Source organism: Mauremys reevesii, linkage group 19 (assembly GCF_016161935.1).
Source record: "Mauremys reevesii isolate NIE-2019 linkage group 19, ASM1616193v1, whole genome shotgun sequence".
NCBI classification, from domain to species: domain Eukaryota; kingdom Metazoa; phylum Chordata; order Testudines; family Geoemydidae; genus Mauremys; species Mauremys reevesii.
Genome location: NC_052641.1, coordinates 12,872,054 through 12,886,512, shown reverse-complemented (window position 1 = coordinate 12,886,512; position 14,459 = coordinate 12,872,054). Strand labels below are relative to the sequence as shown.

At 46.7% G+C, this 14,459-nt stretch overlaps 1 protein-coding gene across 4 annotated transcripts in view; it reads left to right on the top strand.

Moving 5' to 3' along the window:
• SLC25A25 (solute carrier family 25 member 25) overlaps positions 1–12,454 on the top strand; it is a 35,478-nt gene extending 23,024 nt beyond the window's left edge. For all 4 annotated transcript variants that reach the window (XM_039506333.1, XM_039506330.1, XM_039506331.1 and 1 more), the window contains exons 2-10: positions 3,635–3,761; positions 3,867–3,954; positions 5,111–5,222; positions 6,480–6,638; positions 7,631–7,783; positions 8,256–8,363; positions 8,675–8,842; positions 9,291–9,441; positions 9,924–12,454. In XM_039506333.1, the coding sequence (XP_039362267.1) occupies positions 3,635–3,761; positions 3,867–3,954; positions 5,111–5,222; positions 6,480–6,638; positions 7,631–7,783; positions 8,256–8,363; positions 8,675–8,842; positions 9,291–9,441; positions 9,924–10,108 (1,251 nt within the window). In that variant the 3' untranslated portion in view covers positions 10,109–12,454. The remainder of the gene's footprint in view (positions 1–3,634; positions 3,762–3,866; positions 3,955–5,110; positions 5,223–6,479; positions 6,639–7,630; positions 7,784–8,255; positions 8,364–8,674; positions 8,843–9,290; positions 9,442–9,923) is intronic.
• The last annotated feature ends 2,005 nt before the right edge of the window (positions 12,455–14,459 follow it).

Sequence of the window (14,459 nt, the reverse complement as noted above, 5' to 3'; positions counted from 1 at the left end):
TGTGTGTGTGGGGGGGGGGGGGGGCGGTGGAGGAAACAGACGGACATGGGAGCCAAATATCCTTTCCCCTTAGAGGCTGTTTTAGGTATCTTCCCCTATAGTTCGTTCTTGCTGAAATTAGGAGCTCTTGAGTAAACCAGCTGATTAACTGCACGGTATCCTAGTGAGCTCTGGGGGGAGGAGATTGGCGTTTCCGTTCTTAACATTGCCTTATCTGCTCTTAGACAATCCCTGTAGGATTGTAGCGTTAGCCCCCGCCTCATTACTGCTTGTCCTCCACCCCTTTTTGTGTACTGGCATCCAGCAGCATGTGCACCTAGGTCTTGTGTCTACTCTGAAGTTTGAACCCTTTCTCACAATGGGTGCAGCTAAACATGTGTTGTGCACTGTTTAGCAGCAAGTGTAGACAAACACAAACCATGTTCACCACGGCTTCAGCAACCATGTCTAAACCCTGCATTGAAGAGTTCATAGTGTAGGCATGGCTATAGCATCACCCACAAATGTTTCCTGTAAAGCCCTCTGCTACAGAAGGGCAACTTACTAGAACAGGGGTGGTCAGCCTGTGGCTCTGGAGCCACGTGCGGCTCTTCAGAAGTTAATATGCGGCTCCTTGTATAGGCACCAACTCTGGGGCTGGAGCTACAGGCGCCAACTTTCCAGTGTGCTGGGTGGGGGGTGCTCACTGCTCAACCCCTGGCTCGGCCACAAGCCTTGCCCCCATTCCACCCCTTCCTGCCCCTAAGCCTGCAGTACCCTCGCTCCTCTCTCCCCCCAGCCAGCCTCCTGCATGTCATGAAACAGCTGATCTCCCGGGAGGGAGAGGGAGGTGCTGATCAGTGGGGCTGCCGGTGGGTGGGAGGTGCTGGGAGCGGGGGTTGGGGGAGAGGGGGAAGCTGAGAGAGGGCTGCTGATGTATTACTGTGGCTCTTTGGCAATGTACATTGGTAAATTCTGGTTCCTTCTCAGGCTCAGGTTGGCCACCCCTGTACTAGAATTAAACACTCACCCTCTCTCCACTCCACTTCAGTCCCTTCTGTTCCAGCACACTGCTGCTGGCACTAGTTGCATGTCAGATGACTAGGCTGTTAAGGGCACTGGTGACTGCTTATGCATTCCAGGAGATTGCATGCATGGCAGATTTGTGCATAAGAACTGAGTAGGGGCAGGGGAACAACTGGAGAGGCACTTTATGCAGGTGATCATGGCAAACACTAGCAGCTTAACATAAACCTAATGCTGCAAAAGCACAGCTGTGCTAGTGTTGTATCTGCATGTATTTGCAGAGTACAAAATAGAAATTGCTGCAGTGATTCCTGTTTGCCTCTGAAGGCAAGGAGGCGGGGGTGGGTTCTCACCCATATCCCTGAAGAGGATGCTGAAGGTATAACGTTTATACTCCTTGCTAGGGTGACCAGATAGCAAGTGTGAAAAATTGAGATGCAAAAGCCCCCAATATCGGATGGTCCCGATAATACTGGGATGTCTGATCACCCTGCCTCCTGCACCTGTAGAAAAGAATCCCAGCAATGCCCTTGATGCAAGCCCACTGCTGTGACTTTAGAAACAGTTTGCATCCTTCATTGCTTAGTGAAGCTTGGAGTGATTAATTTAGCAAACCTGATCAGATAGAAACTGCCTAACTATCATTGTTCCTGTTATCCCCATCTCCTCTGTGATAACTGTCAGGAATTATCATAGGAAGAAGAGAGCCTTCCAGCTCTCGTAACTGTTTTATGGAGGCTATGAATTCCACTGGTCAGGGATTATCTGCTAGGGGGAAGCCTGGATCAGCTATTTGACACTGATCTGCTGACATGCCAGAGGTGTTTGTCTATCTTTAGCGTAGAAGTTGAATATGGGGCCCCATCTGTGTCCTTTACAACTGTCATATGACTGTCTGCAGACTAGGAACACGGTGGGCATATCTCTAATGTCACTGTGGTTCAGGTTTTCATTTTATTTTTTTTAGACTCTCAGGAATGATCCTGGGTTGACCTGGGACCAAAATTGACCGGTTGGGTGTTTGTCTGACTTTAACCTTAAATGTAGTGGCCAAGTGTGTGTAGCTACATATAGGGTTTAAAACTAAATGATGTATCTTGATTTAAAAGCATCTGAGTGGGGCTAGCTTCCATAGGTTTAAGAAATATTGGAATAAATTTGGCTTAACATGTTCCCTTTGAAATATTTTCATTGAGAACCTGCCTTACAAATTAATGTTAAGTATCAGAGGGGTAGCCGTGTTAGTCTGGATCTGTAAAAGCAGCAAAGAATCCTATGGCAGCTTATAGGCTAACAGACGTTTTGCAGCATGAGCTTTCATGGGTGAATACCCACTTCTTCGGATGCAAGACTTCTTCTTGCATCCGAAGAAGTGGGTATTCACCCACGAAAGCTCATGCTGCAAAACGTCTGTTAGCCTATAAGGTGCCACAGGATTCTTTGCTGCTTTTACAAATTAATGTTAGGTATTGGTAATTGCAGGACGTGTTAAAGGATCTGACATCTGGGAGTCCAGAACTGAGGTCTATTTCAATAATAGCCAGCCACTTTTTTCAGAGAGAATAACTAGCATTATAATCCAAAAGGGAGGTGAAGTAGAGAACGTGACTAGACTGAGATACTTGGTGCTGGTCACTGTTGGCTCTTGTAATTTGTGCAAGGCAACTAGCAAGTGTGGTGTAGAGCAGAAACCGACTGACCTAAATTATTGCTCTGTGCAGGCTGGCTTTCTCTTGCCTGATTAACAAGTAGCTATGTGCCCATGTGCAGGGCAGGCCATGTGCTATTTCCTCCTGCTGGAGTGAGTTGAGATGTGAGAGCCAAAGTTCCCTATCGTTCGCCAGTTGCTTGGGCTAGATTCCCATCTCGATGTAAGCGCTCTGTCTTGTCTGCTGTCCTATAAGAAACCTTTGCTGTTCAATCTGCATCTCCCAGGGACCTTGTACAATTCAGGTCTACCTAAGTGTATAGCTGCAGGGTGGCTAAACCAGTTCATGCTGGCATCATAGCAGCTTTTATTGCTAACACTGTCCATGGGAGATGGACTTCAGTTTGGTAACAGGGTCTTGCTGGCTGGGATTGGTTATTCCCAGTGGTGGTTTTCCTTTTCATGCACTGGGGGAGGAAGAAAACTCTGTTTTTAACTAAAAGCTTGGATTGGGAGGGGGAAAATCTGATTGAGGTTCTATGATCCTCCTGCCGTCCTAGTGCTTCTATTTGAATCTCAAACAGAGGCACTAAGCAATTCTAATCTATGGCATAGGGTGTTGTATATTACTACAGGTCTGACACTTAACTAGCTAGATATCAGTTGCATAGGTATGAGTAATCTGGTCTATGTGACTGACTTGTGAAGACGTGTGCCTGGAATCAGTTTGGCCTCTCCTTCCTGCCCTCCATTTGCTACACACAAACACACACATGATTGGCACAGTTCCATGCTGATCACTTCCTGGGTAAAGCTGAGCCCAGTTTGGAGGGGAACTTTTCTTGATGACGCATGTGCGTCCCACTGTCTGTCTAGCTAACTGATTAGTGTTACATAAAGGGGGTGTCTTGAAGAAGAAAGATGGGGTAAACAGATCTGAATGAACGAGGAACTGAGATTGTTTTGATGTCCTCAAAACAGAAAATTGTGAAAGCTGGAGACAAGGACCTGGATGGGCAGCTGGACTTTGAGGAGTTTGTTCACTATCTCCAAGATCATGAGAAAAAACTGAGGCTGGTCTTCAAGAGCTTGGATAAAAAGAATGATGGTGAGGCTCTTTCTAATAGTCCTAGAGGATCAGTGGCCTCTGCAGGTCATCCTGAAGCCTCTTTGGGTAAATGGTCTCTGGGCTCACTGGCTTCTATCTTTGCAGGCCGTATCGATGCCCAGGAGATCATGCAATCCCTCCGGGATCTGGGAGTCAAGATCTCTGAACAGCAGGCTGAGAAGATCCTCAAGAGGTGAGTTTTCAGCTGGCTTCTACACCTCAGCTTCTACATAGGAGAGAAGGAAATGTAAAGAGTGATCTTATCTCCTCTTCCCTCCCTGTATACACTCTCTAATGACTGCAGCTCTCCCTCCTCAGATCTGTCGCTTCTCACTGCATTTTTTAATCTTCTGTGTATTGAAAACTATAACGCACTGTGGAGGCTGAAGAACTGCCACCCATTTGCTCAGTCTGCTTGAATCAAATGGGGGCAGGGGGGAATAAAGAGCAAGAACATTGGTCAAATAGAATGAATAAGAACAGTGACTTGTGATGCTAGATCAGACCACTGGGCTATAAAGATGGTATTCTGTCTCCAGCATGGCTACCATCTGATACTTCCAGGGAGGTGGGAATTCCATCTATGCACAATCCTCTTCTAGGTTCTGAGGAGTTCAGTGCCCCCTTCCCCATTCCATAGAATGAATGGAGAAGAATGCTTGTAGCCCTCAGCCCAAGATCTCAGAGCCTTGCAGTTAAAGATCCTTCACTAGCCTACTGTGGAGAAGGGCATGCACTTGATCATACTGGCATCCCATGTGCCTCTACCGTGTCACCCACAGCTTGCTGCTCTGGAGAGGGACAGTTTACTTACTATACTGAAATGCTTAGCACTATGCGTGTGGCACTAACACTGTAACAATCACTTATTTGTCCTGTTTTTCCTCTTTCCTTTGCCATCCTCCCCTCTGTCTGTTTGCCTCTCTGTCAGAATAAGGACAGGCCATTTCTGGGGTCCTGTCACCTAGTAAGTACCTGTGTAACTTTAGTCTCTGCCAGTTCCTTATCTTCTCTGCAGTGCCAGAGTTTTTGTTTTATTTTTTTGTTTTGTTCTAACCATGGTGGGAGAGGGGGCACAACAAATCCTTTGGTGGGGCTAGTGGGGAGGGAAAAAATGAGGCATATTTCCCCTACTGTCTGCATGGCTTGGGAGGAGAGGATTCCCTAGCAGTGTCTTGTGCTTTCAACCCTTGTAACACTTTCCAGTAGTTGCCCTGTGAAGGTTTCTACTTTGGGGGTGAGGGGGAGGAGCCCTGAATAACCAAGGGGGAGGTGAGGAGGAGTTTCTCCTTCAGTGGGGCCATGCACCCATCTCCTGTTCATTTCTTTGTAATACACTTTTTTTGCAGCATGGATAAAAATGGAACTATGACAATTGACTGGAACGAGTGGCGAGACTATCACCTGCTGCACCCGGTGGAAAACATTCCTGAGATCATCCTGTACTGGAAGCACTCAACGGTAAAAGAAATAAAAATTCCTCCGCCAAAGCAGACCTGATCCTTCCCCAATTTCTTGATAAGAGTGCCACTTCCCAGTAGCACGTACCAAGTCCCCATCATTCTCTTCTTGGTTCAGTAGCTGCCTTTTAGCTCTAGAAGCTTGGTCACTTCCTGCTTCTTCTTTTTTTTAATATATCCTTGGCATAGCTTCTGAAGTCCCTGGCACAGGTGACAACTGGACCTTCTGAGGGAGGGGAGAGTGAGCAAGCAGGTTGACTTGGATCACAGCTCTGAGAGCTCAGACCAGTTCCTGCTAGTTCAGGACCTGCCAATACCAGGAACTGATAAGACAGGCACCAGCCCTTCCTTGATATATTTATTCAGTGCTTTTTATAATGTGTAATGAGAGCAGACTGGCTGAGCACCAGAAGGTTCCAAAAGCGACATACCTTTTTCCACACCCCACTGCCCTTGGTTAGTCACTTTGATCATTAAAGTTAGGCATTCTGTATTGGGGCAGCCCAAAGGGTTGACAAGTTTCCAGCCTCCTGAACTGGAGTCATTAAAATGTGAAGGGTCCCCATGTCCTATCAAATCATGAATGGTATGGAGGTAGTATCATTTATCTCTCACATAACCCCTAGTTCTTGTGTTAGCTGATGAAATTAATAGGCAGCAGATTTAAAACAAACAAAAGGAAATACTACTTCATGCAACACAGTCAGCCTGTGAAACTCGTTGCCATGGGATGTTGTGAAGGCCAAAAGTTATGTGAGTTTAAAAAAAAGAATTAGATAAGTTCATGAAGGATAGGTTTATCAATGGCTGTTAGCCAGAATGGTCAGGGACTCAACCCCGTGCTCTGGGTGTCCTTAAACCTCCAAATGCCAGAAGCTGGGAGTGGATGACAGGGGTTGGGTCTTTTGAAACCGCCCTATTTGTTCATTCCTTCTGCAGCATCTGGCACCAACCCCTGTCAGATACTATCAGACTGGTCTGACCCAGTATGGCTATTGTTACATGGTGATTTGCATGTTCTCTGGCACTGCCAGTTCCTTTACTGTGTGTGGTCAAACATATTAGCTACAATTTGCAAACAAACTGGGAATTTGAATATTAAGCTCATGTTCAGTGCTTTACAGCTATTTATTTAAGTACTCAAGCCAAGAGAAGTTGTAGGTGACTGACAGCGGGACCTCTGAGGACGTGACAAGAAGCTACCTACCTAACTCTATCCTTCCAAGCAGTTCTCAACACCTTGTTCCTTCCTTTGCAGATCTTTGATGTGGGAGAAAATTTGACAGTCCCTGATGAGTTCACAGTGGAAGAGAGGCAGACGGGCATGTGGTGGAGACATCTGGTCGCGGGTGGAGGTGCAGGTGCAGTGTCCAGAACCTGCACGGCTCCACTGGACCGGCTGAAAGTGCTCATGCAGGTAGGGCAAAAAACAAGGATAACTTTGTTTTATCAAGGTGCACATGCTGCTTCCCTTAGTGCACTGGTCCAATTAAATGGATCCTAGCAGCAGATCTGAAACTCTGTCCAGACAAGTGACTGATTCTGGTTGGACTCAGTCTTATTACTTCCACACTGGTGTGTGGCTGCTTTTTGGTCTGTACCAAATATCATTTCTAGCCATGTAAAAGCCATTTGTGACCTGTTAGTTGTCACAACGATATGAAAACTTTAGGAGCTGAGCAGATAAGAGAACCATCACTGGTCCTAGCTAGACCACCTTGTACCTGACAGCCTTGGGAAACTTACTTCCATGGAACTGGTTCAAGAGGAGTCACTGATTTGAGAACCGGCCCTTGGAAATGACTGAGTTGACTTGTTGGCAGGTCTCCTGGCTCCAGGTTCACAGGGCAGAGATAAGTGTAATCAATGTTAGAAAGCAGAGTTACGCAGCAGGGATTTTGGACTTTGCTTAGGCAGGCAATTAGCAGTGACTGTCCCTGTCTTTTAGCTAAGAAGCCTCTTCTACCTGTATCGGAGCTCATGGGGGGGGTGTCTGTGCAAGAATGCTTCCTCCCCTTCCTGCTGTGATGGGCTGGGGCTCAGGTGGATTAATCAGTTAACTGATAGAATCATAGAATATTAGGGTTAGAAGGGTCCTCAGGAGGTCATCTAGTCCAACCCCCTACTCAAAGCAGGACCAATCCCCAGATTTTTACCCCAGTTCCCCAAATGGCCCCCTCAAGGATTGAACTCACAACCCTGGGTTTTAGCAGGCCAGTGCTCAAACCACTGACTTAAAACCCAAAAATGCCTCCCCCCCTTTTTTTTTTTTTAATAAATGTAATCTGGGAAGGGTTAAAGCTCCCTAAATCTCTGGGTAGATAAGAAATGCCCTTTGCCCTAATTACAGGCAGCTGTGGCAATCAGGACTAGCAGCAATCCGAATTCTCCCCCCTTCCTCCCTGCCAGGTCCATGCCTCCCGCAGTAACAACATGTGCATCGTTGGTGGCTTTACCCATATGATCCGAGAGGGTGGGCCCAAGTCGCTGTGGCGGGGGAATGGCATCAACGTCCTGAAGATTGCGCCAGAGTCTGCCATCAAATTCATGGCTTATGAGCAGGTAAGGGAAAGGTCATATTGAAGCTTGGACCCAAGGCCATGTGGGAGCTGGAGAAGCCTTTTCATCCAAGTGACTGCCCCAACTAGAGCCATGTAACAGATGGTAACCCATCAGTCACGGTATAAATGTATGGTGCCTCTAGGAAGACTGAGGGCAGGCAGAGGGCATGAACTCTATGCCCATGCCTGGCAAGCTCCTCTCTCCAATGGTGGGTACAGTGCCTTTCACACCTCATCCCCTGGCAGAGCTGGAGAAATGGGTAGCATGAAGTCACAGCGAAGTGATGGAGTGCATGGCTGGAACAGAGGTGGTTTTCACACTTCCCTCTCCAGTCTGTGGCAGACCCAGCAAGTGAAAAGGGAGGTAGCTTGTGGACCATGCTGAGGAGGGAAGGTGTTATATGGTCCAGCCAGTCAAACTGTTTTCACTGCGAGAAGCCCCTTTCTATTATAATATTTCTTTGTTTCTACAGATCAAACGGTTCATTGGCACTGACCAGGAAATGCTGGGAATTCATGAGCGGCTAGTGGCTGGTTCTCTGGCAGGGGTCATTGCTCAGAGCAGCATCTACCCAATGGAGGTGAGGCTAGTGGCTGGCATCCTACTCCATGACATAGGGGAGAGGATGGGGAGTCATTAGGTGGAGAAATTGAGGTGTGGTAATGTGAGCTGAATGCCAGCTGTGAGGTGAATTATGTTGGGTGCTAGAGGAAGCTTTTGTACTGGATGTCCAAGGGCATTGTCTGGTAATGGAGCTCTAGTAATGCACGAAATGGAGTTGCTGACACTCCCTGTGATGATGTGCTCCCTTCATGGGATTACTGTGACCTGTTCCTGCTCCCAGTGCTGTTTGTAGGCATTCACAGAGTGCATGCTCTTGTGCCGTGTTAGGTTCTGAAGACCCGAATGGCCTTGCGGAAGACAGGACAGTATTCAGGCATGCTGGACTGCGCCAAGAACATCCTCTCCAAGGAAGGAATGGCTGCCTTCTACAAAGGCTACATCCCCAACATGCTAGGAATCATTCCGTATGCTGGTATTGACCTGGCAGTCTATGAGGTACGGCACCTGCCTGGCTTCAGTGGGGCTGGGATATCTCACTTTCGGGACAAGCAGGGAGAGGTCATGCATGTCACTAATGTAGGAGTATAAAACCCTCCTGGCTAAGTTCTGCACATGCCCCTTGAGATTAACACAAATGGCCTCGGGGAGGAGGAATGATTCTAGCACAAGCCTTGTGGCAATCTATGGCCCTGCCCTTTGGATGAGGGAGTTGCTGCAGCAAAGCTGCTAACTAGTGTCTTTCACAGATGCTACATGGGTGGCGGCAGCAGCAGCTGCTCAAGAAAATCTGACAAGCTAGGATCTTGTCTTCTGCAGTTATTTCTAGTTGACGTTGCATAGATCTCCACAAGCCTCCAACCCCAGCTTCTCTCCTTGTGTGGGCCAGTCTCTTGATGCTCCATGCCCTGCCCTTCTCAGCTAACACCTGACCTATTTCTTCTAGACATTAAAGAATACCTGGTTACAACGCTATGCTGTGAACAGTGCTGACCCCGGAGTGTTTGTTCTCCTGGCTTGTGGCACCATCTCCAGCACCTGTGGGCAGCTGGCCAGTTATCCCCTGGCTCTTGTGAGAACCCGCATGCAGGCTCAAGGTAAGAACTGTTCTGGAATTCCAGAGGAGAGTCTGGACTGCTGCTATGTGCGCAGTGAGTATGGAACTCACTGTGTGTATCAGTGGAGGTCTGGAAGGTCTTGCAAAATTAAGGCATATTTTAATTTTTCTGTGCAGCTGAACTCTAGGATATCTGTAGGTCAAGGATCAAGAACGATGTGAACTTTGTGCCATTCTTGGCACTTGGACCCGAGCCTCTATAACCAAGCCATTTTTTCATTGTCTTTACCTGTGTGCTCTAGTCAGCCCTTGAGCTGGTGTGTGGGGAAATGGCAGGCGCATGAGGCATGGCCTCATTCTGCTGCCTAATCTCTCACTCATGTAACTATATGGTCAGTGTAGTTCAAGAGTCTGTGCTCGTATGAGTGCAATAAACAAATCTAACACATGCCTTTGAGATGGGCATTTTCTTACAACATACCTTAATCCATGCTCTACTATTTCTTGTGGTTTCTGTTGTAGCTTCAGTGGAGGGAGCTCCAGAGGTGACAATGAGGGGACTCTTCAAACACATTCTAAAGACAGAGGGAGCATTTGGCCTCTATCGGGGTCTGGCCCCGAACTTCATGAAGGTGATCCCAGCCGTAAGCATCAGCTACGTGGTTTATGAGAACTTGAAGATGACCCTGGGGGTGCAGTCACGGTGACCAGGAGACACCAAGGATTCTGAACTCTGAAATCTTGGGCTGTAATCCTGGGGTGTATAGCCATCTCTCATTCTGTGAATGTGTCGACACTAAGCTGACTAAGCAAAGCTGTGAAAATCCAGTTGTGTGTGAGTCAGGATGTGGAGGATTTGGTGTCCTTTGCCATCTTGCTACTCAAGAGCTCTGCTTAAACCATCAAGTGGTCCTTCAAGCATACAGGGGACCAATTGGGAGACCAGGGGATCAACTCCTGGTTGTGTCTGAAGCTGCAAGTTTGAGGCCAGTTTCCAGCAGCCTAGTAGAGCGGGGATCTTACATGTAGAAACAGAGCTGCTGGCCTGGAGATATGTAGCAACTTTTGACATGCTGAAGGAGCTTCTTTTTCCATTCAGTTTAACCTCCTACCTGTTTAAAATTGTACAAACTTTGTGTTGGTGCTGCCACCACAGACTTATTTATTATGTTTACATGTATTTCTTTTGGTAGGAGACAGTCATGTTCTGCTTCCAAGACTCTGACATGAAATGTAACTTTAAACTGTACCAGTTTTGGGGGCTGGTGAGCAATGGTTCTTCCACTCAGGCTGAAGGTTACTTAGGCCAGCCTGGTGGAGAATTAGGATTATTTATTTTTATAGGTCAGATCAAATCTCTCTCATAAACCTGTTAACAAGATGCACTTACTAACAGAAGCAGCAGACTAGAGTCTGCTCGCCTGCATTGCTGCATGCTAGATGGGTTTGTCGTTCATGCCCAGCAGAGGTTTGGAAAGGGGAAAACTAGAGAGCCCTGAATGGACTGTTGCCTTGATGCATGGCTTCACTGAATAACTGACCGTACTCTGCTACTCTTGTCCATCTCTGTAGCTGGGCTTCTGGCACAGCACGGGAGAAGGCTCTGCAGCCTGCATGGTACTCTGAACAAGGTTCTGCTTGGTGCCAAGGGGGGACAACTGACCCTTTCCAAACCCTGCAGCTAAGCTGCTATTTATCCTTCTTTAGATCTCTTTGTAGACTGGAGTTAGGGTTTGCATTTGAGGGCTAATGAATCCCCAGGCTAGGAGTAATGTTGTGGGAAGAGATGTTAGCTGACATTGGGAGGAAGTTGGGTTCGTCGGGGGTTTGAAGACGACTGCTTGCTTTTTCTCCCAGAAGGTGCTTTTCATAGGTGGCAGGGAAGGGAATGGCTTTAAAATTTCTCTGACTGTATTATGGGCTATTTCAGTCTATAGGATCAGGCTTCTGGGGCCCAGGAGATCTTCCTCCAACTTTTGATTTGGGGCAAAATGGACCAGTGTCACATTCCACTCATGTCATACTGCTTAAATCATATTTATTTTGTATTTATTTGAACAGAGTTATGTAAACTATTTTTATAGGCTTGTTTAAATATTGTTACTGTCCTTGTATTTCTCCTATTTAAAGTTCTGTATTATTTTCATTTGCACCTTTACCATCACACAGCTCAGTAGCAGGGGAAGACACTGAGGTCACTAGTGTTCTCTTCCCCTAAAGCTTGAGCTGATCTTTTTATATCTGGGCTGGTTACTGAAGGGCCTCAGTCAGTCAAGAGAAATTCCCTGTAGCAATAAGCCATAGAAGGGAGGGGAACTGATTAGCTAGGAAACAGTTCACTGGGACAAGGGATGCGGAATGGTGTATTTTGAGGCTTGCCTTGCTGTGGAATCGCCTCGCATGTGTGTGACAGGATTTCCTGCGGATGGCTCAAGCTGGGGAAATGGAAGGTCTGTGTATGTTGATGTCTCAACGGCTAATTGAGAGAGGGTTGATTGGAATTTTTGTAGGGGAGGTAAAAAATCTCAGGGATTTAAAAATAAGACAAGTTGCCGGTTTCCAGAAATGTGGAAGGAAACTTGTACTTGGACACAAGCTGCTGCAGTTCTGTTTGAAGGCGAGTGGGCAGACCTGCTGCTGAGTCCCAGTGCTCCTCACGCACACTTGCATTATGGAGAAGTTTGAGGGAATGGGAAGGGCTTCGTTAGGCACTCCTGGCAGCTGCTCCGGGTGTGACAGGCTTTGGCAGTATGGGGAACCCCTTCAGTCCTCAGGTACTCTCCTTGCTGTCTGTTCTTGCCAGACGGAAATCTAACTTTGTACCTGGATTAGTGACATGATTTTTTTTTCCACCTCCCCCTTTGAGAGCTACTATTAATTCTGCAGTGGCTCCTTCCTACCAGTGTGGCCTAATGGGAATACTCCGAATACAAAAATCAATGCAAAATGTGACTGTCTTTGTAGCTGTAACTGGAGGTTGTCAGAATACAAATCTAACCAATGAGATTCCTCATGGAGGGAACAGTCTGCTAATAAAGGTCTATCAAAGCTACCATGTGCCTGCCTTTCTCTGAGTGTGCACCACTGGTGCTGTGTGAGTGACTGTGGCCAATTTTTTCCTAAAACCCCTTTTCTTCACTGAGAGTAATTGACAGCAAGACTGTCAGAGCAGAATCCCCTTTGAATCCTAATTCAAGGGAACACCTGAGTATAACCAGAACTAAATGTTTACTGTGGCAATGAGAATGAGTCAGGCATATCTCATTACCAACCTATTGTCTGTGTGGTGGTGAATCCCAGTTCTCATTCTGTTCAATAACTGGATCTTTTTTCTGCATAGAGGATCTGTAGTTTCTTGTATTTAGTCTGACTGCACCCTCGAGGTATCGGCACTTGGGTTTTAAAGGGCATCGTCCTGATGTGCTTTTTACAGCGCCCATTAACAATGAAGTGCTCTATGTGCATACCCTGGCAGACCATTCAAGTACGGTAGCTAGTGCAGAACATAGCCACCCACTTGCTTAGTAAAATTAATCACGGGGACCATTTTACACTAGTCCTCCAAGGACCACACTGGCTCCCTATGTACTCCCAGATGTTCAAGGAATTTCTATTCATTTGTAAAACCTTAGCAAGGTTGTATCCTAAGTATTTGAGAAACTACCTTTTGCAATTGCAATCAGCTGAGCCACTTGAGTTAGCATTCCCTAGATTGGATCCTCTAGTCTAAAGGCTGGTGGCAATTACCAGTGGAGGATGTTACTGAGTTAATGGTCTCCTGTTGGGCACTCAGAGCCAGACTCTGACCTTTGGGGCATGGTGCTAAGCCAGCCTGTCACAGTCTGGTAGAGGTGTGCTTTTAATTGTGGGGCTGGCCCTGTCCCTGGTCTCTGAGATCATGAGGAGCACATCTGAGAAATTAAAAACCTCTACAATTCCATTTTCACTATAGGAACCACTCATGACACCTATTCTCCCTCTCCCCTATTGAGAGAAATGAAGGAACAAAACTGATTGAAATCGCAGTGCTCACTAAATACCTACCAACCTAGAACTAGGAGGGATTTGCTCCGGGGAGAGGGGATTTACTTTCTACTCCATTTCTTCCTTGCATTTCTTATGATCTTCCTCCTCTTTAAGATGAAACAGGTTAGTTTAAGGGTTTAAGCACTGGACTGGAACTAAGCTAATCTGAGTTCCATTCTTGGCTTTGTCACAGGTGAGTCACCCCATGGTGAGTCACTTAATCTGTACATTTTAGTTCGCTCAAGGACAATAAAACCTCATAGGGCTGTGACATTACATTAATGAACTGATGTGAGGTGCTCATGTGAGGCCGCCCAGGGGTTCTCTGGGAAAGCCTGTAATAAAGTGCTCTACAGAAGGGACACTGCTACTTGATTGTTTCTGGTTTTGGTATGCTGGAGTTACTGGGAATCAGGCTGCTCGTGACATCCCACCTATCAAAACAATTCCGTTTCTGAATGATGGAACCCCCACTGATGTAGGCTCCTAGAGATCTGACATGGTCACTGTTTTTGCTAACATAGTGATCAGCCAGTTTCCCTTGCCCATTCTACTAGGACCTTGAAATGGGCAAACATCCTTTGGAGCTGGGATTCTAATTCACATTTGCAAGTTTTAGAAAGGAATTTCCTCATAGGAACAGATACCTTGTCACAAACTTGGCTACCAGAATTAGTTAAGCTTCAATTTTACACTTCAGCCTGATGTACACTATCCAGCTGTTTTAAAGGAAAACAGAAATGAGGCTTTCCCCTGTGTGTTACATCAGCTGTGCCTTCCAGCAGTTATTGGTACAGAACTTTAAGTAGTAGTACAGGAGTGCCCTCTTCTGGTGATCACAACATTGAGTGGTATCAATGCATTTCCACAGTGGAGAACTGAATGTTAAAACTGCCTTCTGTTTCCCATTTGGTGCTGTTGAACCACCAGTGTAAAACTCGGTGCTTTGAGCCAGCAGTGAAGAAATGTCCAAATTTCATGCTGGTTTGCAACCATGGTTACTGCCATTTGTGCAGCATGTGGAAGGTTGGC